The 21,391-nt window shown below is 50.1% G+C and overlaps 4 protein-coding genes across 8 annotated transcripts; 2 read left to right on the top strand and 2 right to left on the bottom strand.

Moving 5' to 3' along the window:
- The first annotated feature begins 755 nt into the window (after positions 1–755).
- itfg2 (integrin alpha FG-GAP repeat containing 2) lies at positions 756–4,056 on the top strand. 3 transcript variants are annotated; one of them, XM_085901782.1, is made up of 12 exons: positions 762–1,363; positions 1,428–1,523; positions 1,593–1,634; positions 1,705–1,873; positions 1,952–2,091; positions 2,168–2,331; positions 2,393–2,487; positions 2,561–2,614; positions 2,828–2,919; positions 3,009–3,126; positions 3,372–3,545; positions 3,878–4,056. In XM_085901782.1, exons 1-12 carry the CDS (start codon positions 1,268–1,270, stop codon positions 3,973–3,975), a joined length of 1,338 nt encoding a protein of 445 aa, XP_085757908.1. In that variant the 5' UTR covers positions 762–1,267; the 3' UTR covers positions 3,976–4,056. The 3 variants fall into 3 exon arrangements, with proteins under 3 accessions (XP_085757909.1, XP_085757908.1, XP_085757907.1); XM_085901783.1 differs by having other exon boundaries at positions 756–1,313; positions 3,372–3,995; XM_085901781.1 differs by having other exon boundaries at positions 3,372–3,995.
- Positions 4,057–4,060: 4 nt separating this feature from the next.
- Positions 4,061–21,319, top strand: LOC147040390 (endosome/lysosome-associated apoptosis and autophagy regulator family member 2-like). 3 transcript variants are annotated; one of them, XM_085901778.1, is made up of 26 exons: positions 4,061–7,003; positions 7,081–7,125; positions 7,205–7,338; positions 8,538–8,596; positions 15,140–15,287; positions 16,221–16,341; positions 16,399–16,588; positions 16,662–16,809; positions 16,884–16,973; positions 17,042–17,147; positions 17,222–17,371; positions 17,549–17,637; positions 17,999–18,179; positions 18,352–18,480; positions 18,629–18,719; positions 18,792–18,894; positions 18,962–19,099; positions 19,170–19,442; positions 19,510–19,683; positions 19,757–19,964; positions 20,034–20,130; positions 20,205–20,306; positions 20,413–20,539; positions 20,617–20,795; positions 20,857–21,019; positions 21,098–21,319. In XM_085901778.1, the coding sequence occupies exons 3-26, from the start codon at positions 7,291–7,293 to the stop codon at positions 21,167–21,169; spliced, it is 3,186 nt and encodes a 1,061-aa protein (XP_085757904.1). In that variant the 5' UTR covers positions 4,061–7,003; positions 7,081–7,125; positions 7,205–7,290; the 3' UTR covers positions 21,170–21,319. The 3 variants fall into 3 exon arrangements, with proteins under 3 accessions (XP_085757904.1, XP_085757905.1, XP_085757903.1); XM_085901779.1 differs by having other exon boundaries at positions 15,070–15,287; XM_085901777.1 differs by having other exon boundaries at positions 4,061–7,125.
- Positions 5,336–11,445, bottom strand: nrip2 (nuclear receptor interacting protein 2). The gene is made up of 6 exons (XM_085901787.1): positions 11,150–11,445; positions 8,206–8,463; positions 7,431–7,513; positions 7,193–7,287; positions 7,066–7,118; positions 5,336–6,994 (listed from the first exon to the last, which is right to left on the bottom strand). Exons 1-6 carry the CDS (start codon positions 11,303–11,305, stop codon positions 6,893–6,895), a joined length of 747 nt encoding a protein of 248 aa, XP_085757913.1. The 5' UTR covers positions 11,306–11,445; the 3' UTR covers positions 5,336–6,892.
- klhl42 (kelch-like family, member 42) lies at positions 12,501–14,729 on the bottom strand. The gene is made up of 3 exons (XM_085901780.1): positions 13,596–14,729; positions 13,298–13,491; positions 12,501–13,235 (listed from the first exon to the last, which is right to left on the bottom strand). Exons 1-3 carry the CDS (start codon positions 14,357–14,359, stop codon positions 12,787–12,789), a joined length of 1,407 nt encoding a protein of 468 aa, XP_085757906.1. The 5' UTR covers positions 14,360–14,729; the 3' UTR covers positions 12,501–12,786.
- Positions 21,320–21,391: the final 72 nt, after the last annotated feature.

Raw genomic sequence — 21,391 nt, 5'->3', positions numbered from 1 at the left:
AGATGACCCAAAGAGAAGCATAAGTCCCACGGACCCCCAGCGGGTCGTAGAAAATTTACAAAGTGTCATTCAGGGGGGGGAATTACACCGAACAAAAAAAAAAAAATACACCAAGTGCCAAACCCCATTCATTTACAACGGCGTGTCCGCCAGACGGCGACATTTCCCTAATCTCCCCGCTGTTGCATAACGGCGTATTCTGTCATGCAGTAAAGTTAGTCATTAGCTTGGAGAAAAAGAGCAAAAAAAGAAGTGTGTAGTTCTTTCTTTCTTTGACAAATCGTTGATCTCCGTTCATTCACTGAATTGTTCACGCAAGGAGCCGCAACGCGTTCGATGACTGATACGATGATGCACGGGAAGGAGGAAGGAAGGAAGGAAGGAAGGAAGGAAGGAAGGAAGGAAGGAAGGAAGGAAGGAAGGAAGGAAGGAAGGAAGGAAGGAAGGAAGGAAGGAAGGAAGGAAGGAAGGAAGGAAGGAAGGAAGGAAGGAAGGAAGGAAGGAAGGAAGGAAGGAAGGAAGGAAGGAAGGAAGGAAGGAAGGAAGGAAGGCAGTAGTTCACTCTTTGTTTTGTTCGTTAGCGATTCCCTCACTGATCCAGTCGTTCTCGCGATGAACTGGAAATGGAAATCACTCACTGACTCGTTTACTCACTGATCGGTTCAGTTGGTGAACTTGAAATGCAATTCAAGACTCGCTCGTGAACGGGAAGTGACGTCATTTTCTTCTTCGTTTTGTTTTACGGCGTGGTGGCACCAGCTTCAATGCGCATGACTGACATCTACTTGGTTGAAGTCATATGAACTGAAAAAAAGAACGAATCAAAGTGATTCGTTCACTCTCGTTCACTGAAAACATTCGTTCTTTTCAACGAATTGTTCACTCACGAGCCAACACCAGCCGTCACGTGGGTTTGTTGACCGGGAAAAGCGCGACCGACAACTTTGCTAGCCCAAAACAGGAAGCAAAAGTCGGCTTTTTAAAAGAAAAAAAGGACTCTGAGTATATTTTAAGAACCGTTCTGACTAATAATGTAGTTTTCAAGTTGAGTTTTGATTGAAGTTAGTACGGCTAGCACAAAACAGTAGCTACGAACGAGGAGGTTGAGACGTTCTCGAAAGTACTTCCGAATTGATGTCAAAGTTGCTATATGGTTGAAGTTAGCACGGCTAGCACCAAACAGTAGCTACGAACGAGGAGGTCGAGACGTTCTCGAAAGTACTTCCGAATTGATGTCAAAGTTGCTATTTGGTTCAATTGGGTCACTATGAGGTCGCTGAATTACGTCCAACGTGTCAGTTTGGACTTTTCGGGTACGCTCTTTCCTCATGCCATCTGCCTGGGAGATGCCGACAACGACACGGTGAGCATAACGTGCTTGAATGAAAGTTTTTAATTCTCGACTTTGACGTTCACTTTGCGTGTAGCTGAACGAGCTTGTGGTGGGCGACACCAGCGGCAAGTTGCACGTGTACAAGAACGACGACAGCAAAGCCTGGATCACTAGGAGCTGCGTGGGCATGGTGGGCAAAGTTACCTTGATTTATCTCACACTTTTGATGGTAATATTTCAATATTCTCTTGTCGGTCAGCTGACGTGCGTCGGCGTGGGAGACGTGTGCAACAAGGGGAAGGTAGGTCCCAGACCGGAGCGTGTTCTCGGCCGCTGTCGTGAACCAGTGCTCATGAAAAATCTTGGGTCAGAACTTTGTGGTGGCCGTGGGGGCGGAGGGCTGGTTCCACCTCTTCGACCTGAGTGCCGCCAAGGGCGATTCGGCGAGTCTGCATGAAAGTTTCGCCACGGATGAGCAGAGGCCTCTCTTCACGCAGCACATCCCCGCCAACACCAAAGTCATCCTCATCAGCGATATCGGTACTCGCCGAGCATTGAAATGATCGAGTCAAGTCGTTGGTGCCGTTTTTTTTCCACTCACGTCAATGAATTGGCCAGACGGCGACGGGCGCAGCGAACTGGTGGTGGGCTACACCGACCGAGTGGTGCGAGCGTTCCGATGGGAAGAACCGTCGGACGCTTCCGACTCGGGATCGGGTCAGCTGGTTCTACTCAAGAAATGGCTGCTGGAAGGACAGGTTGTACCTTTGTTTTGAAAAGTCTTTGCCATCAAGTCATCTCACTCATTTTTAACGCCGCTTACTTGTGTTTCAGGTCGACAGCCTTTCGGTGAACCCGGGTCCCGAGGGCCTGCCGGAGCTCATGGTGTCCCAGCCCGGCTGCGGCTACGCCATCCTGCTCTGTTCCTGGACCCAGCAGGACTCGCCGACGCCCGGCGACCGCCACTACGACGAGGGCGAGGCCTCTGCCTCCAGCAGGTACGAGAACTACTTCAAAATGTCAGGGAGCAATTTGATGATGACTTTGCTGGTTTTCAAGTGAGGGGCCTTCACAAGATGTCATCCTCCATCTGACCACCGGGCGGATCCACAACAAAAATGTGTCAACGCATCTCATTGGGAGCATCGGCAAAGGTGAGACTCATTTCGATTCACGATTGATTGAAATTGGTTGGGAATCAATAGATGATGTCGATGTGATTGACAGGCTCGAAAGAGGAGTCTTCCAGATGCGGCCTCTTTGCTCTCTGCACTTTGGACGGTAAGCCCATCAATCATTCATGACGGGTGGGATTATGCCACCTCCCCCAAGGCTTCCAGCGTTAAAATTAGACCCCGGCATTCAAATAGAATGACACCCAAGAGAGCCACGACCTCCGCCAAGGCCAAAGTGTCCTCATTTGGATGCAGTTGTACTAAAGTTTCACACTTGATAAGAAATTGTAAAAAAGCGCAAATGTTAATTGTGCCGCAGGGACGCTGAAGTTGATGGACAGCTCCGAGCAGCTCTTGTGGTCGGTGCAGGTGGACCATCAGCTCTTCGCGCTGCAGAAGCTCGACGTCACGGTCACATTTATATATTTTTTGGGACTATTTTACGAATGTCTCGCAAAGTGAAAGGGTAGTCAGCAAATTTTGGGTTGTTCTCGTTTCAGAGGGACGGGCGCGAGGAAGTGGTGGCGTGCGCCTGGGATGGACAGACATACATCATCGATCACAACCGCGCCGTCGTGCGCTTCCAGTTTGATGAGAACGTCAACGCCTTCTGTGCCGGTGAGGAACTGCCAAACTGTTACCAAAAAGAAAGTTATCCAGAAAATGAATCACTTTTTGAAGTTTGAACAATGTTGTTGTTGTCATTATTTTGTTTGGCCAGCAGGTAGTAGCAGAGAGCCTCACATGCTCAAGCCAATTCGATTTTTGTCAAAATGAAGTCAATGTAAAATGATCAATATTCATTTCATTTTTATTTCATAAGAAGAGCTACTCGTTTATAATTTCATGTTTTGCACGTGCAGGCCAGTACACATGCAAGGAGGGCAAGAACAGCCCGTGTTTGGTGTACGTCAGCTTCAACCACAAGATCTACGTCTACTGGAAGGTGCAGCTGGAGCGCATGGAGTCCACCAACCTGATGCGGGTGCTGGACGAGCGGCCGCAGTTTACGCAACACCTGGCGGCGCTGGGACTCGGTGAGTACGCCAACCAAAAAAAAAAAAAAAAAAAGCTCTCAGACGCTTACTCGGCGGTGGCTGAGGTTCCGCATCGGATGTGGTCGGGTGTTGACGTGACGCGCGCCCTAATGAGGAGGAGGAAAGCTGCGTGTTAGTGGCAGAAACAGACACAATTCAAATGGAGTGGATATAAAAAGTCTACACACCCCTGTTTGAATGGCAGCTTTTTGCGGTATCAAAAACTAAAACCGAGATAAATCTTTTGAGTAAAAAAAAAAAAAAAAAAGAGGACAGCGCCGCAATGTGGGACCCTAAGAGGTCTTTGCTTGTGTGGCACCTCCTCTCCACAGGTGGTGAGGACCCGGCGGCCGTCCGATCGCTGCTGTCAGACGTTCTCTACGAGGACGCGTCCCCGTCTTCTTCTTCGTCTCGGCTTTGTCCGCGCTAAAAAACGCTTGGCGAGGCGCCTCCTCCACTTCAAAAGGGAGCCGCCAATCAAACATGACACAGCCTCTTGTCAACATGACACAGCCCCCCCCCCCCCCCCCCCCCCCCCCCCGCGCCACCCTCCTTGTCATGGACGGGCTCCTCGTGGTCGCCCGCGTGCCCTTTTGACACGCCAAGCCAATTCTCCTCGCTTGTTTCGTGTGCCCGGTGAGCTCGTTACGTAAGCTTGACGCAATGGATGCTGACGAGCAGCGGCGCCGCCGCCAGCCTCGGGAACTTAACACGACACCACCGAGCGCAGCCCCTATCAAGATCCCAGCGGCCTAGAAAAGCAAGCCCGTCGTTTTACGCAATCCTTATAAGTGTATTAAAGGCACAATTATAATTTATTTTAAATGAAGCCCCAGTGCGTGTGTTTGGATTTCAAGGAAATCATTTTAAATTTGGCACGCTAGGATTTATGAATCCTCGGGTGGATGGAAATATCCAGACGGATCTTCTCATTGTCTGCTCCGACTCGGAGGAGAGTTACATAAGCCGAGCACATCAATATTCGGCTTCCCTGCGGAGACCCGAGCTGAGCTACGCCAGCTGCAAAAATATCGGGATCCCGACGGCAAGAAAAATCACATTCTGCTCTTCGTTGAACTTGAGAAAGAAAAGCTTTTTTTGTTGTTGTTGTTGTTGCCGCTCGCTCGCTAACAGGATGCGGCGAGGCGAGTGGGAGCAAGCGAAGAGGCGGCGGCAAATTGAAGCGCGGGGATTTTCTCTCGCGCGCCTTCTCATACTTCCGTTGTCGCCTTCATGTTGTGCTCGGCTTATCGCCGGCGCGAGAAAAAAAAAAAAAAAAAGCGTCTGACAGGGCCAATTTAAAAGTGGAGAGACCTAACGAGAGAGAGGATTAAGGACACCAAGCCCAATGCTGTCTTATTTTGGCCCCTTTTCTCCTTCTCATCTGAGCCAATACACAAATTCCTTTCAAAATTGAGTTCTAAGAATTTCCTGTTTTATAGTTAGGCCTCAAACATCCGCCTACACGCAATGACTCACACCGCTGGCGCGTTAGTTTGGGCAAAACGTTGTGGCCGAAACGAAGCAACGTCTAGAGGTCTCGTTTGTGCAAACCATCTCAAGTATTTAAGAGGCTCTCGTGTTGCTAAATGAGGAAAGCGCAATTTGTTTTCCTCCCTCAGTCGCAAGCCCTTATTTAGTGGTGTATTTGGAGCTTTTTTGCCGTTAATGAGAATGAGCCAGGTAACCTTTGGCGAGCCGCGAGCCGTCTGCTCGGGCACAGATAAGACAGACGTATATTCAACACGTGTGCCCTTTAAAAAAGAGGGAAAGATGAACGGAGCTAGCCAGAATACGTATCTTTTTATTTGTCAGCCAGAGAAAATACACTTGTACAGAAGAAGAGCAAAGGAGAAACGGCAAAAATAAACCTGTCGTGACATAACGGCACTGGGTGACGCAGGGCAAAATCCCAAAAACAAAACATAAAAAGCGGCTGCATTGATCATCTGCCAACCACAGATGTGCAACAAATCACATCGACGCGCCATACAAGTGCCAGGTCTTCGTACGTGTGGCATAGTACCCGGGCTGACCTTGAAGAGGCATTGTCGTGCCACAAGATAAAATAGAAAAAAATGAAGAAGCTAGCCTAACTCTTATCTGGTAACTAACTACGTTTGGGTGAATTTATATTGCGGAAGAATTTTTTTAATTGAATGAAATGAAATCAGTTTACCACCAAATAAAAAAAAAAATGGTTTCGTTTAAGTGCGATTTTTTTTTAGCTTATATAAATGATGTTTGTGTAACATCTGCGGTTCACAGGATCCTTCAATGCATTTTTTCTTTTTTTTACTAAATAGTAAATGCTCTACTTCCAAAGTTAAGCTACCTTTAAGAAAAGATCAAAGAGGCAAACGTGGAGGTCTCAAAGGCGCTAAAATGCACAGAATAATTCCCAAAAAGATGCAAAGCTTTTAACGATGTGACAAAGGCGGCGTGGGAAGGCAGCTTGTTTGGCACCTTGTACCCGCTCGGCTTTTCTCTCTTTTTTTTTTTTTCTGTGTGAGCCAGAAAAACACACGTGCACACATTCACAAACACACATACACACACACTCCCGGGGTTCACTCAATCAGACAAGTACACGAACATGCAGGCGGAACGCCACAACGTCATGCACATGGAATGTTTTCCAATTTCAGTGTGACTCGGATATAAACGTGTGACGGGCTAATTTTATTTGGAGGATTTGCTGAAGCCAGCCGCACACCGAGCGTGATATCACACTCGCGACAAAACAATTGCACGTGAACTAAAATCAATGAATTGTTAAAATGAACGATAATTCGTACAATGTCGGGACTTTTCTGTCGGAGTGTATATCTTGAAAAAAAATGAGCCTGAATTCTTTTGGTTTAAATGTGAGGTTGCAGAGTGTGCGGCTGGTTTAAAAGGTCAGTTGAAATTCTTCTGTCGTTGTTTGTCGAGGAGGTAGAGGGATGTCCAAACACTTGGTGAGCGTAGTTGCTTCCTGCGTGAGTGATTGACTTCACACGCTAATTAGCCTAGCATAGCCTACTGCTAGTTAGTTGGCCTTTGTCATGTGATTTAACATCTGGTTTTCATTCTTACACTAACTAGGCTAAGCTAACATTTAGGCAAGGCCATCGAGTTATTAATTTTTAGGTTTCACAAGTGATTCCTTTTATCATTAAAATTGATTAATTGGATTCCAGTCACCAAAAAAAAATGAATTGATAGAAAAGTGCCAATTAACACACATGGGCTCAGGCTAATTAATTTCTTGCGTGGCTAACGCTCATCCGGGCTCTGGCGGCGTGACACACTTGCGGCCCAGGTGGTCCCAAACCGTTGCGATGACGGCGATGGGGGGGGGGCGCTCACACCTTTTTCGCGCTGTCGGGTTTTTCGTCACTCAGGAAGGGAAGCTCCTCAGCCTCGCCCCCTAGCTTCAAAACCTGGCGGTTCAGGTCCAGGCAGCACTGCAGAAAGCAAGTATTGATCATATTCACTCATCTTTTTCTCTTGAGTTGTATTTGTTGATCTTGCTTACTTTGAGTTGAAGCAGAGTGTGCAGGCCGAGGCTCATCTCGCACGTCTCGTCCTCTGAGAGGTAAAAAGGATTTTTCAAGCTCTTCAGCAAAAGGCAAGCTTTTTTTGAATGCTTTTCTCATTGGTACCTCGGACCAAAGCGGAGCATTGGATCGTCTTGGAGCCCAGCTGAAGCTTGAGGTCGTTCACCGAGCCGCTTTGGACCCAATCGGTCCCAGAGAGCCTAATGGATCAGCACAATATCACCGACTTCAAATTGGATCAGCAGCAACAAGTAAGAGTTCAACCTCAAATTTGATTTTCCAGTGTTTTTCCAAATGATGTATGATACACACAAATATATTGACTTTGCGAGGACGTTCTTACCCGAGCCGTTGGCAGCAGGACGCCGAGATGTGGTTGTGTACGCTGTCGGTGTTTAACGAAAGCGTCACTTGACGCTCGCAGCACTGTCGAGAGGACACAAAACGGATGCCTGATTTGTGCTGACTACACATCGCAATTGGTGGTTAATCATCGTTAAGGAATGGAGTCAATGGAACATGAAACCAGGACGCTCACGTGGACTCTTCAATGCTGCGTCAGCAAATATTAACCGAGCCATTCTGTAGCTTAAAATGAATTTACACACACCTGTTGAAAAATGGCAAGTTTTAAGGCTATCGCAGGCAACTCAAAACCACATTTTGGTTTGAAGGTGTTCTTTTTCAGAACGCCTGTTAAATCGAAATAGCCGCCGCACTTCAGCCCCTCGGGTTATTTGCCCCCTTGAGGAAAACAAAGCAGAGCCATTTTTTTCTCTATTGTTTTCAAGTGCTCAAGCTGAGCCTGCCTTTTTATCCACGGAGGCAGAGCAGCTTATCAGCAACACCGCAAAAGGCTCGGTCTTTTGTCTCGGTGCTAAAATCTCTCTTCTTGCAGTGAAATTTAAAAATAGATGTTGGATAAGTAAACCACGCGAGCGAGAGCACTTAGCGGCGGTGCGCGTGAGCAAAGTGCAAAAAAAAAAATAATGCTGAATAGTGCTGAAAAGGTTGAACACAAATATTTCACTTGGTTTACCAACACATTTTTTTACCAAAATTAAAACTTTTACCCGTCATTTTTTTAAGGCAAATTTAGAATGGGAGGTTTTGTATACCTTGCAGTGAACGCGCAGAGCGGCGAGACGTGTCGTTTCGGACGCCGCCGCCACGTCGCCGCCGTCATCGTCCGATCGCAGACTCTTGTCGCTCTCGGCCGAGGAGTCGTCGGCGCTTTCGTCCTCACCGTCCGCCTGCCCGTCCTTCCCGTCGTCGGCCAGCGGCGAGCGGACGTGGGCGGCGGGGTCTCGGGCCTCGCCCCGCAGCCGCGTGATGTTGCCCTCTAGGAGGCGGCGCTGCACGATGCTGTGGGGTTGCTATGGAAATAAGCGAGTGTCATGAATGTAATCCAGTTCTCTCACGTCTGCTCTTGTCTCAAATTGCCTTTCAGTGTCCATCTGGGAAGATGCTCAGCTCCACCAGGGAGGCGCGTTTGGCAGCCGCGGAACGGTAAGATGAGGAAGCCAGTACATTGTCTGCTTGGCTGAACACCAAAATGGCAAAAAAAAGACTCCTTTGCACTCCATATTTGGGGCCATTGTCAGAATTTCACAATCTTGGGATTTACCAGTCAATTCCAATTGGCTCCTAAGGCTAATAGCTAACTAACTAGCCTAAACAAGCCAGAAAGCATCTGGCAAATATGGCAGACAAGACACCTGCTAATTGCCAGACAGAAGAACAAATACATGCTAACTTATATTAGCATAAGCATCCCAAAAATACCAAAGAGCATCTCCGCACTCTGGGTGAAAGGCCGCCTATTGAATTAATACTGCAAATTTTCCACTGATGTCTATTGTGCCTAATAAAGTGGCGAGTCTACAATCCGCCTGCTAGCCGCTTGCATCCTAACGTTATTTGTGGCAGGGTTGCAGCCGCCCGAAGCACAAACAGACAACGATCCAAATTGAATTGCGCTCATAGATTGAATTGATCCTAACTGTCTGCTTCCCTGCACGGAGGAAACACCTCCGAATAAGATATGACTAGTGGCTAGCTACTTTTGATCTTTTATTCAATGAATGACTGCTAAACCAGTGAGCAATTACTCAAACTGTTGAGTTAGCGATTTGCTTTTGACAAGCTGCAAGGTGTTATTTAGTCATTTATTATGCTGCGCTCAGCATATTTAAACGTTGAGAACTTGTTCGCTTGTAGCTCGCTGTTGGCTGGACAGTGATTTTAAACAGTATCTATTTGCACTTCACTGCTGTTGTCGGGGTTGTTTGAGTCGCCTATTTTTAGCCGCCCAACTTCCAGCGGAACGCACAAAAAAACGCACATAAGCACGGACGCGTAAGACTGCTAATTGTCCTGTGGTGAATAATAATAAGAATGCAGCCAGGGTACATTTAAGCTGTCTATATTTTAGGGGCTTAATGTTTCTTGTGAGTGGGCTTGACTTTGAAGTGCTGCTCTGCTCTGCTCGGCTCGGCTCTGCTGCCTGCTGAGAAAGAAAAAAAAAAAAACCTCATATTTGGAGATGAATATAAAACACCTGCTGCAGGATTAAGTCAACTCTGGTCCATCTGCCTCCATGTGGCACATCTTCTGGACTCAACGTTTTATGCATAAGATGGCGGTGTATGTGGAGCTCAGGTGTTTTGTGTCACTGGACTTTTCAATTCCCACACATCCGCGCTTTGTCTTTACATTTAATGCACACATTGTTGCATAATAAAGCCCCCCCCTCGGGTGGCACGTGTCCTCAAGACAACGTTTGGCTTGCTTTAGAGGGCGGCCATTTTTTTTCTTTCTTTCTTTCTAACATGTTCGCTGATGCTCGCCACTCGGCACCCACTAACCCTCGGGCAGAAGAGCACAAAAACAAACGTTGCGTAACCAACACTGCTGAATTACACATCGGAGCGGAAAGGCCGGCGGTGGATTGTTGATGCTTTTCTCGTGTGATTGTGAGTGTAGGATGGCATTTAACTGCCAATTATGATAACAATCGTGTTCATTATTTAGAAGTGTTAACAATGCTTCCCATTCTCCACCCTTATTTTGAAATCAGAGATTTATTTTTTTTTCTTCCGAAGCCACTCATCAGAACCGAACTACTAGCGAGCCAACTGCTAGCTTGTGTCCAACAAGCATCCGTATCTTTCTATCCCCGACTTGCCGTGGTAATTTGCTACTTTTCATCCAGAGAGAAAATGCTAAAAAAGATGAAATAAATAGCTGTCACGTATGCAGGCTCGCAGACATCCTTAGGATGTCATTCTTGTCATTTCATGACTTTCTCAAGTGTATTCAGCCGCTAAACGGCGACCCAGGCTCTCATCTGACAATTTCCACTCCCGCCCGCTCAAATCGTCAACGTCATGCTTGACAGATTGCTTTTTCTTTTTTTTTAATTTTCCTATCTCCGCAGAGACAAACGTCATTCCAGATAATTGGTTTTAACATAAGAGGCCCGGATGCCTGATGTAGCGGTTGGAGCTCCAGCAGCTAATGAATGACTAGCGTGTTAAGCTCCTCAAAACTAATCAAGTTATAACCATTCAAAGCTTGCTTCGGGGTATTTCAAATTTCCTTTCCTAGTGACTTATTATTTTTGTTCCTTTCCTGGGTTCATGCGCAGGACGAAAATAACTTCTACAGTTTTGTTGGAGCTTATATTGCCAGAATAGATCGAGCGGCTGCGCTAACTTTCAGCGTTAGCTTCCAGCATTAGCTTCTGAAGTTATTTGTCCAGTCAGTGCTTGGCTTCCAAAATTTGAGTTTGCCACCCTGCTTTCAATGAGCTTCATCTGCCTGTCGAGACCTGTCTTGAAACCTTCCATCATGCTGTCAAGCTGACCAGCAATCAGCTGCCGGCCATACTCACTCACTTAATTGGCAGCGTGAGTTATTGTTAGGCGTCCTTGGGTCCTTTGAAAGGTCCCTGCTCATAGTAGCGACATTACAAATAATGTTTTCTATGCTCGTCCATAAGAATCATGTGGAGGCACCAGTGAGTTCATTCTCGATGTCCTCCGGGGTGTGCGCACTTACCAGGTCTTTAGACGTTCCCAGTCTCTTGAGACCGTCCAGGGGCAGCAGGTCAGCCGAGTCCTTGTGCGTGAACTGCGTGGCCTGCTTGAGACGGCGCTGCTGATGCAGGATGGCTTTATCTCGGATGGCCAGCTCACCTTTTTTGGCCTCACTCATGGTCTTCAAAACTGGAATCCCCCTCCGCCCCCCGAAACAAAAGATACCAGAGACGTTGGAATGTAGACCGTCCAAGCTTCAAGGAGAACACTGCTGATTTGTTGTGTTCCTCCTGGATGACGGTCTGATGTGGTCGAGCATCCTCCTGCGTGTTTTCCCCCCGTCTGTCTGTCTCCTTCCGAGCGGATTCTCCTCCCTCGCCCTCTTGCTTTCTCTCCTCCCTCGACACTCCTCCCCCTCCTCTTCCTCTCGTCAGACGCCGATGAAGAGCGAATGTTTTGCTCACTTGCAACCGGCGTCCTGGTGGATGCTCGCTGATGAGCCTCCGCGGTCCCGCTGCGGAGGTGTGACCCCACGCAGCCTGAGCCGATCAATCGTGCTGCAATGATCGTTCCCTTTCGCTCCACTAAACACTCAATTGAAAAGCTGTTGAACCCTTCGAGGCATTTTTCAATCGTGACATTAGTGTGGTGTGGAATTTGTGCATGAATTCTTGAGTCCTTGTGAAGGTTAGATTTGGTTGGATTTCTAGGTGTTAGTCGGCGCCCTCTGTTGGCCTTTTGTCTGAACTACACGCATTTCCTGCTCTCCGACCTCCTGTGCTGAGATTGAGCTGCATTTTTAATCATGTCGTCCGTGTGGTTGGATTGTCAACAGAAGTCGTTGAGCTCTCGTGGAGGTGAATTAGGATGGATTGCTAGCTGCTTTTTGTCACCTCCTGTTGGCTTGATGTCGGCATTACACTTATTTGTCACCTAATTTGTTTTTCTTGCTATTCTTTAAATCGGTTTGGTTTTTTCGAAAGACAGTTTCCATTAGCCTAAGAATATACATTCAGGAAGTCGATTTATACTTGTAAAAATGATTTTACTGACGTAAAATGACTTGACAGGTTTTTAAATGTTATTCTTGAGCGCGCGTGAACGTTATGGGTTGTTTCTGTCGCCCTCTGTTGGCCACCTGTCCACACTACACGCATTTCTATCCATCCTTAACTTGCATATTTCAGTCCAGGTTAACAAGTTCGATTCATAAAATATTTAATTGATGTTAATATTTATTTATAAATTCTCAATTTATTCCACAGATTGAGGAATGAAAAGCACCTTTATTCAAAGGACAAACTTTCGCAACTTTAGCAACAGCCCAAAAAAAAAACAACAGCAGTATGGTCATTTTGTGCTTTTTGTGAGAGGATCGAGTTTGTAATGGAAAAGGCACGTATGCAATTGAATGTCATAGAATTTTGACTCTTTCTATCTTTAACATAGGAATGCTTTTTTTTTTTTTTTTAAGGTTTGTCGTGAACATCTGCCACCTGTATTGCAACAATAATGACCATTTTGACCTTAAGTATTCGATATTTTTTGACCGCTGACATCTGTCTGCTCATAGACTGCCCCCTGTAGGTCTGGAGTGTGAAATACAAAGTGCAATTTAGCTTCAATGCTGTGGCAGATGTAACTCTGCAGTCTCTTTCATCACAGCACGTTGGGGAGATAAAGCGAGCAGAGCAGCATGTTCTGGCCGAACGCTCGCAGGCGCCTGAAGGCCTCCCAGGTGTCGTTGAAAATGTTGTACTTGAGGAAGACGCGGTGCTCCATGCTGGTGGACAGCCCCACGTCGCGGCTCATGATGTAGATGCCGTCGTTGTGCAGCGTGCACGTCAGGTTGAGGCCCGACTTGGACGTGTTCTCCTTGAGCTGCAGCCACTCGCCGGTGGTGACGTTGTACGACTGCACGGAGAGCACGTCCTCCATCTCGCTGGGCCAGCGCCGCGTGTGCTCCAGTTTGTGCGTGTAGCCGCCCACCAGGTAGATGGTGTCCTCCACCGACAGCATCTGCTGCTTGCGCACGTGCACCGTGCACGGCCGGAAGGCCGTCCACGTGTCGGCCACGGGGCAGTAGCGCAGAAGGTTGGTGTTGCGCACTGTGGCGAGACACAAACGTTAGCAGAAAATGGCCAGATGCAAACTGGACCTTTGCGCCCACCTCTGGCCGTGTATCCGCCCATGACGTAGATCATTCCCTGGCACTCGCAGGCCGAGAACTCGGCCAGCGGGTCGGGCATGGACGACACGCAGGTCCAGTAGTCGTTCTCCGGGCTGTAGCACTCCACCGTGCCCAGACTTTGTCCCCCCACGGCGTACAACTTCCCTTGCACGGCCAGGAGCTTGAAGTTGGACCTGAAGGACAGTAAAAAGGGGTCAGTGTCCAAAGTAACTTAACGGCTCTTGAAAGAAGTCGATGACGATCTGCCAAACCGCCGCTCCGGCCACGTTGAGGTTACCTCTTCTGGTTGAGCGGCGCCACCTGGTTCCACTCGTTCCTGCAGGGGTTGTAGCAATGCGTGGCCGAGATCTCCTGGCTGCTGGTTCGGTAGCCCCCGGCGATGAAGAGGTAGTTGTCCAGCACGGCCGAGCCGTACCCTCTCACGTTGATCATGTCCGCCGGCAGGTTGTTGGCCAGCGGCTTCCAGCGCTGCTCGGCCTCGCCGTACCTCAGCATGGAGCAGGGCTCTTCCTGGTCCGGCATGTCCAGGCACAGGCTGCTGAAGTCCCCCATGGCCACCAGGGTGGCAGCACCTCTCATGCGCATCTCCTTGGCCTGCTCCCTGACGGCAGGGGGGAGGCTGCAGAACTCGGGTCGCCTCATCATGGGGTGATAGTAGCAGCTCATGAATTTGAGGCAGGCGCTGCGCAGCTCGTGAGTTCCGTACACCTCTGACAGGGTGTAGAGCTCCACGCAGTTGTCCAGCCGGATCTCCGCCATCAGCACCTTGAGGATGGAGGTGACCTGCAGGAAGGAGGCGGTCTCGATCAGGTCCTCCAGGGTCTCGTTGACTATCTCTACTTTGGAGGTGTTGATGAACTCCAGGACCAGCTCCAAGCCGGGGGCGCTGAGGCCCTGCAGCTGCACGGAGTCCTCCGTGGACTCCCTCATGCCCGAGCTGTACAGAGCACGGAAGTAGTCGCTCTTCTCGATCAGCTTCCTCTTGTTCACCTCGTACCTTTTGTCCTCCATCACAATGGCGATGTTGTGCTCCGATGACATGTCGAAAAGAGTGCGCGTCTCGAGCAGGCCGACTTGAATGGATTTGGTTTACGTCTCACCGGTGTGAACCGCTCCAAATATGGCCATGTTTGGCCCACGGCTCGTCATCGAGCAACTTTCTATAGCCGGGGAAGCTAACCTGCAAACGACGCCAGACACAACCGGCCACAGCAACGCACTTTAACACCCCGCAAGAGTCCGATAAAAGATCCCCCGACAATGAAAGTGGTAGTTTAAGTGATGTAAAGAACTTCCAAAAGCGATCGTGGCGATTCGCATCCCATTTTGTCAGCCTTCGCTGCCAACTTTGGGATTGTTTTGGTTCCGAGCGCTCTTCGTCGTTGGTGGCTTTATTGCTAACTATTGCGTGCTTCTGCCGCCTGGCGGTGTTTGAGCGCTACTGCGTTTGACTCGATTGGCTCGTTATTTGGATAATTCTCTGCTTCTTTCCCTCGAGGTAATGAGTCGAACGCGTTTGGAAAGTATAGTTTGGAAGAACTCGTTAAATACGGTTGAAAGACAGGGATGGTGGCGTTTGAAACACTCTTGGCAAATGTCTTTTAATTCGAAACCGGGGGACGGCGTGTATGCCTTCCCTCTTGGCTTGACGTCGGTGTTTTTGCTTTTAGTTTGAAACCCGGACGTGTGGTCTTGTCTCGTCTGCGCATTCCTTGTGACTTGACGTCGGTGTGTTTATTTGCGTGTGACAGGCAGACGGTGGCACATAAATGACTGGGGCGTTACACGCCCGGACCGACCGCTTTGACTCTGTGGCTCCAGGCAGCGGGCCGTCCGCCGTTCGTTATCCGAGTTGATGATGTGGGAACCACCGTGCGCCTTTTGGCCCCCCCGCTGCCTGCTGATGCTCATCATCGTCGCCACTGTCAAGACAACCTACGCCGACACGACGCCACCGCCATGCGATGAGGTAAGCGTGCACAATAGATCATATTTTCATCTTATTAATTTGTAGAATTAGTGCAAAACATTGACATTGATAAATAATACTAGTGGTGATATTTAGAATGCCCAAATTGTTGTTATGCATAACGTGAGCAAAATAGTTTAATTGCAAATTGAAGCTTTAACAAATTGTTAATTTGATACCATTCATTTGAGATCATTTTAAAAGTCTTGTCAAAAAAGGGCCCATTCCCTTGGCCAACCTTGTGCTAAACTAACCAGCTATCTTCACCAGATGTGGAATATAATCCAATTTTTTTCTCCGTGCGTCCACTCAGCTTCAGTTGTTGTCACTGTTGCCTTTTTATGGCTTGCCCCCGTCCAATCTCATCTCCTTCCTCTCGTCCCCTCATCCATCGCCATGGCAACCGGCATGAGTCAGCCGGGAGACCAACAGATTGCTGGCTGTTTGTCTTTTTCCTCGGCTGCTTATCGGTTTCACGGCCGTGAACGCCGCTTTTAATTTGCAGGCGGCAGGCGCCCGTGATTCTGCCTGGAGGCGAAAGCATCGCCGAGGTGCGTTTGTTGCCTCGGGTGGTCGTAGAGAAGAGCTAGGAACTCGCGCAAACGAGAAATGCGGTGAAAAGTCAAGAATTTCAAAAATTCTCATCCAACCTGTTTGTTGCCTCAAAGGGTGTAAAAGTAAACAAACCCAATCCATTCTCCTCACTTTGTGAATGGAAATGAACAATGATTTTTTTGATTCAGCAATACACACGAGTAATTGAGTGAGCTGCTCCTCCGGCAAAAACATGCATTAAACAAACCTGTGGCTGCTCTTTTGCGCTCCGGCCCATTAGTTGCCATGGCGATCAGGGTCACCCAGGCCACTTTCTCCACTCCGCCGTCCATTAATGATTGCCGCTATCGACGTAACGAGGGCCGTTATGTCCCGCAGATGGACTACTACTACCAGTACACGGAGTGTGACAGCACGGGGTCCCGCTGGAGGGTGGCCATCCCGCTCAATCCGGGCACCTGCTCGGGCCTCCCGCCCCCCAGCAGAGGAACCGACTGCAGTGAGTCTAGCGCCACCTCGAAATGCTCTTTCCCGGCTTCATTTTGCTTTTGTTCAGGCTTCTCCTGCTCGGCCGGCAAGTTCCTGGAAATGTCCACGCAGTCGTGCACGCCGTGCGCGGCCGGCTCCTACTCGTTGGGCAGCGGCCTGCGCTTCGATCAGTGGGACGCCCTCCCCGGCGGATTCATCAGCCTCGCCAGCTTCCTCAACGCTAAGCCGCCCAACGGCGATTTCCAGGCGTGCAGCAAGTACGTTTATCTTTCTCGTCCCCCGCCGTTAGGCTGGATAATTGAGCGATTGACGTCTTTTGCGGCGGCGCAGCTCCACGTGGACGCCGCAGGGCGTGTACCTGGAGTCCAACCGGGACGAGTGCACCGTGTCGCTGGTCTACGTGGTCCACCTGGAGAAGCAGGGCTCCGTCTCCTTCACCTACCAGTACCCCGACAACAACATCTTCTTTGAGTTCTACGTGAGAACACCTTTGTCCTTGTCGGCCGCGTGTCGGTCCGCCGCGTGTGACTATCGCCGCGTGCGTGTGTTCAGGTCCAGAACGAGCAGTGCCAGGAGATGAGCCAGAGTGACGAGCAGAAGTGGATCAAGGTGACCAGCAACGGAGAATGGGGAACGCACGCGGTGGGTGGAAGTTGCCAACAACACACAATGTATTCGTGGACGCACTCTGATGCCAACTCGTGTTGCAGATCAACCTGTGGGCCGGCACCAACATCCTGTACTGGAGAACGACGGGCATCCTGGTGGGCGTCAAGATGGTGAAACCTGTGCTGCTCAAGGAAATCAGAATAGAAGGTCAGAAGAAAAAAAAAAAGGCCAATGTTCTAGCAGGAACATTTTGCTCATCTTTTGGTTTCTTTTTGCAAAAGGCGTGGCCTACACGTCCGAGTGCTTTCCCTGCCGACCCGGTTGGTTTAGCGCCAGCCCTGGCTCGTCCTCCTGTCACCCGTGTCCCAGCGGCACCTTCTCCGCCAAAGGCTCCACTTCTTGCGCCGCCTGCCCACAGAATCACTACTCGCGTGCGTACGCCTCCACATTTCACAAATCAAATGTACACTTGGTCAAAACTCGACAAAGTATTGACGTGGAGGAAGTAAAAGCGCCGAGTCATAGCTTCCAGGAAATTAAACAATTTCATGTCGTGCTGTAATCACACTAATTATAATTGTGTGACTATAATATTGTGTTTGTCTTAGTGGAGGGATGGGCCGAGTGCAAGGTGAGGCCTGCGTGTGCCGATAGGGACTATTTCCAGATTCACACGCCTTGTGACAGCCAAGGAAAGGTGGGCGTCTACTCAAACACAAACACACACACACACACACACACACACACACACACACACACACACACACACTGTTCATGGTTCCTCATACCAGGCCAGATGTGAGCAAAACCAAAACCAATGCTAATGCTACGATTGAGAAGATGCAAAGGAGAGGAACAAACATGGCTGGTACCACTGAGAGCTCTGAAATTGTGGCCCCCTCCAAGCTCCTCGAATAAATAATAGATAGCGTGTTATTGGACATATGACATGTATTTTGTCTATATTTAAAATATACATTCCAAACTTGTGTATTCATTCAACTAACTCAGTTTGTACCGTCCATCACTTTTTTATTTGTTTGTTTTCCCCGCTGCAGACACAGGCGGTGTACCGCTGGGTGGAGCCTAAGATCTGCGACGAGAACGCCACCGGCGCCGTGGCGCTGCCCGCCTCGGAGCACCGCAAAGCGTGCCCGCCGTGCAACCCGGGCTTCTACAACAGCAACGACTCCACCTGCTCGCCGTGCCCGGCCGGGACGCGCTCGGACGGCACCTACGGTAACGCTCGCCGGCTGCCGCGTTGTCTCTCGGCCCTCGGCATGTCGCCCGACTGGTCGGGCCAGAAAAAGAAGGTCGGGGGTCACGGCCGTTTTCACACTGTCGAGAGAATTGTGTTTTCTAGAGCACCCACGATTTACGAGCATTTCTTAACGTTTGTGCGTATGCGCAGCGTGCACGCCGTGCCCCTCGGGCACAGAGCCGGTCCTGGGCTACGAGTATCGATGGTGGAACGTCCTTCCGGCCAACATGAAGACTTCCTGCTTCAATGTGGGGAATTCCAAATGCGACGGCATGAACGGTAAGAATTTTTGGCACGCGTCCATTCGCTGCAGTTGAGCAACACAACTTGACAAACCGATTTGTTGCGCAACAGCCGTGAGAACTATATATATACACACGTTTGATGGAGCCCAGGTGACAATGTTTGGGTGTGTGTCGACGTTCAGGTTGGGAAGTGGCGGGCGACCACGTCCGCAGCGGAGCCGGCTCGTCGGACGACGACTACCTTATCCTCAGCCTGCACGTGCCGGGCTTTAAGTACGTAAGGATGCCCGCGAGGCGCACTGGCGTTCCCACGCATGAAGGAGACGTGTTTTTGTTTTGCCGCAGGGTACCGGCGTCGCTGTCGGGCATGAGCGGCGGCGAGGTGGGGCGGATCACCTTTGAATTTCAGACGGTCTGCAGCGGCGACTGCGAGTTCTACTTCATGATGGTGAGTGCGAGGAGGACGCTCGTTAGGCCCGGCGAGGCCGCGCTTTCACGCTTGTCCCCCCCGGCAGGACGTGCACAGCAAGAGCACCACCGTGGTGGAGTCGTGGGAGGGCAGCAAAAGCCGCCAGTCGTATTCGCACAGCATGAGCAGGAACGACTCTGTCACTTTCACGTGGGCCTTCCAGAGGACCAATCACGCTCTGGATGTAAGTTGAAAAAAAAAAAAAATCATCGACTGACGCTGGGCGTCCCTAATGAAGCGTCCCGTTTGCGCAGGTCCGTCGCTACGTGGGCGACAACGTGAAGCTCTTCTCTATCCACGTGACCAACGTGCTGGAGGGCGTGGCCTCGGGGTGCCGAGCGTGCGCCTTGGTGCCCGACGGCTCCCGGCGGGCCGGCTCCACGTGCGTGCCGTGCCCGCCGGGCTTCTACATCCACGCCGAGACCAACCGATGCGAGGAGTGCCCGCCCGGCACGCACCTGGCCGGACGCCACACCTACGGCCGCGAGGCCTGCGTGCCGTGCGGGCCCGCCAGCATCAGCGACCGGGTGAGCGAGCGAGCGCTCTACCGACAGAGAAAAGGAAAAAAATCTAAAAATGTGCATTATCCTCCAGGAGCATTCCCGTTGCTACAGCAACTGCTCCTTTTCGCGCCTGCACAACAACCGCACGCTGACCTACGACCTGAGCGGGCTGAGCGACGTGGCCTCGCTCACCCTGAAGCCCAGCTTCACCACCAAGGGCACCAAGTACCTTCACCTTTTCAACATCAGCCTGTGTGGCCACCAGGTCAACTTCAAAACAACCTTTGACAAGATAACACATTTTGTAGGCCTAACCACGGCGATGCTTGTGCGTACAGGGCCGCAGAGCAGCAGTGTGCAGGAACAACCTGACCGACTTCAGCGGCGTGTTCAACAAAGACGAGCAGGGCGGCGGTGACGGCGCCGCCCAGCTGGCCAACTCGGTGGACGGTTTCATCTGCCAGTCCACCATCATCCCGGCCGACGGGCGCGGCTTCCGGACGCCCATTTCCTCGCAGTCCGTCAGCCTGGCCGACACGTTTCTCGGTAGGTGCGCTTTTGAACGGCGCCGTGCTGCTCGGCTGCCACTTAGTGTTAGTTTGGCGCCCCCCGCAGGAGCGACTGTGGAGCGCTTCCTTGACGGCGTGAGGGCTGACCCAGGGCTCTTCCCGGAAAACACCAACAATGTTCCAGACATCAACTTCTTCTTCAGGTAGACAATCAAAAGATGGACCTTTGTGTTTTTCTACCCACGTGACACATTTCTTCATGTTATTTTCATTTCAGGTCGACACAGGTGACGGCGTCCTGCGATCAAGGCCGCAGTTCGGTCATCGTGGTTCGCTGTCATCCCAAAAAATCAGAACCTGGCGAACTCTCTGTGCCCAGGTCAGTCAAGCACGTGTGAAAATGTTGAGACATTTTTTTATTTTCTACAAAGTTGTGAACAGAAACATATTACAAAAAAATGCAAATATCTTTTGTGCTTTTCTAGCTCCTGTCCCGCGGGAACCTGTGACGGCTGCGCCTTCCACTTTCTGTGGGAGAGCGCCAGTGCCTGCCCGCTCTGCACGCGAGAAGACTACCACCAGCTGGATGGCGCCTGCAAAAGCGGCATTCAGGTAGCCGCGTGCACCGCACACGCCGAATCATAACGTCACGTGGTCGAATTCCTGTCATCCGCCCGATCTGTTTCTAGGAAACGTTTTACTTGTGGAACGAGCCTAAGCTGTGCACCAAAGGCGTCCCGTTGCCTGCCAGGAGCTCCGCCCCTTGCGAGTCTGTCGCCTTGTGGCTCAAATTGGGCGTGAGCGGCGGAGCATTTTTGGCCGCGCTGCTCGTCATCCTCACCTGCTACTTCTGGAAGAAGAACAAGAGGTGCGTCTTCATACTTGTGACCACGTCTGGGTGATCACGTGACGTAACGTACTCGCGACAGGCTGGAGTACAAGTACTCTCGTCTGGTGATGTCGGCCAACAAGGAGTGCGAGCTGCCCGTCGCCGATAGCTGCGGCCTGGACGAGGGCGACGACCCCGACGACGACACCGTCTACACCCGCAAGCCCTCCCTGCTGGGGAAGCTCCGCGCCATTGCCAACAAGGTGTGTGTATGCCACTTTTTAAACTTTGTTATTCTAATTGAATGTCATTTTTCGACTGAACCAAATGGTGTCTTTCAGCACGAAGGAGGAGACAGCAGTGAATCTGTGCAGCTCAACAGCTCTCAGGCGGATCACTGGGTCCTGGATTAGTCACACTGGACTCACTTTGATCCGCCTCGGTGTTTGGGGAGGAAAGAACTGACCTCTTTGTATTGTTTTGATACATTTTTATTTGGGTTCTTTTAAGGGCCGTGTATTTATATCAGTGTTGTTTATTTAATAAACTCCTTTATTAAACTATTTACGTGTTTTCCCCAGGAGTTAACACTACACTTTACGTTTAATGATTAAGTTGTGCACTTCGTTTTTGGC

The sequence above is a fragment of the Syngnathus leptorhynchus genome, chromosome 21 (assembly GCF_054491065.1).
Source record: "Syngnathus leptorhynchus isolate UIUO chromosome 21, UIUO_Slep, whole genome shotgun sequence".
Classification (NCBI taxonomy): Eukaryota; Metazoa; Chordata; class Actinopteri; order Syngnathiformes; family Syngnathidae; genus Syngnathus; species Syngnathus leptorhynchus.
Note: the sequence above shows the minus strand (reverse complement) of the source record. Positions and strands in the feature narration are given on the sequence as shown.

Excerpts from the sequence above, each read along its gene's own strand:
- itfg2 (XM_085901781.1), top strand. The coding sequence starts at position 1,268 with ATGAGGTCGCTGAATTACGTCCAACGTGTCAGTTTGGACTTTTCGGGT. Across the intron at positions 1,524-1,592 it reads CTAGGAGCTGCGTGGGCATG|CTGACGTGCGTCGGCGTGGG; the intron begins GTGGGCAAAGTT and ends CTTGTCGGTCAG. Across the intron at positions 2,092-2,167 it reads AATGGCTGCTGGAAGGACAG|GTCGACAGCCTTTCGGTGAA; the intron begins GTTGTACCTTTG and ends CTTGTGTTTCAG.
- LOC147040390 (XM_085901778.1), top strand. The coding sequence starts at position 7,291 with ATGGATCAGCACAATATCACCGACTTCAAATTGGATCAGCAGCAACAA. Across the intron at positions 19,443-19,509 it reads CCGCCAGCATCAGCGACCGG|GAGCATTCCCGTTGCTACAG; the intron begins GTGAGCGAGCGA and ends ATTATCCTCCAG. Across the intron at positions 19,965-20,033 it reads CCTGGCCGACACGTTTCTCG|GAGCGACTGTGGAGCGCTTC; the intron begins GTAGGTGCGCTT and ends CGCCCCCCGCAG.
- nrip2 (XM_085901787.1), bottom strand. The coding sequence starts at position 11,305 with ATGAGTGAGGCCAAAAAAGGTGAGCTGGCCATCCGAGATAAAGCCATC. Across the intron at positions 8,464-11,149 it reads TGGGAACGTCTAAAGACCTG|CAACCCCACAGCATCGTGCA; the intron begins GTAAGTGCGCAC and ends TTATTTCCATAG. Across the intron at positions 7,514-8,205 it reads CTCTGCGCGTTCACTGCAAG|TGCTGCGAGCGTCAAGTGAC; the intron begins GTATACAAAACC and ends TCCTCTCGACAG.
- klhl42 (XM_085901780.1), bottom strand. The coding sequence starts at position 14,359 with ATGTCATCGGAGCACAACATCGCCATTGTGATGGAGGACAAAAGGTAC. Across the intron at positions 13,492-13,595 it reads GCGCCGCTCAACCAGAAGAG|GTCCAACTTCAAGCTCCTGG; the intron begins GTAACCTCAACG and ends ACTGTCCTTCAG. Across the intron at positions 13,236-13,297 it reads GGGCGGATACACGGCCAGAG|TGCGCAACACCAACCTTCTG; the intron begins GTGGGCGCAAAG and ends GTCTCGCCACAG.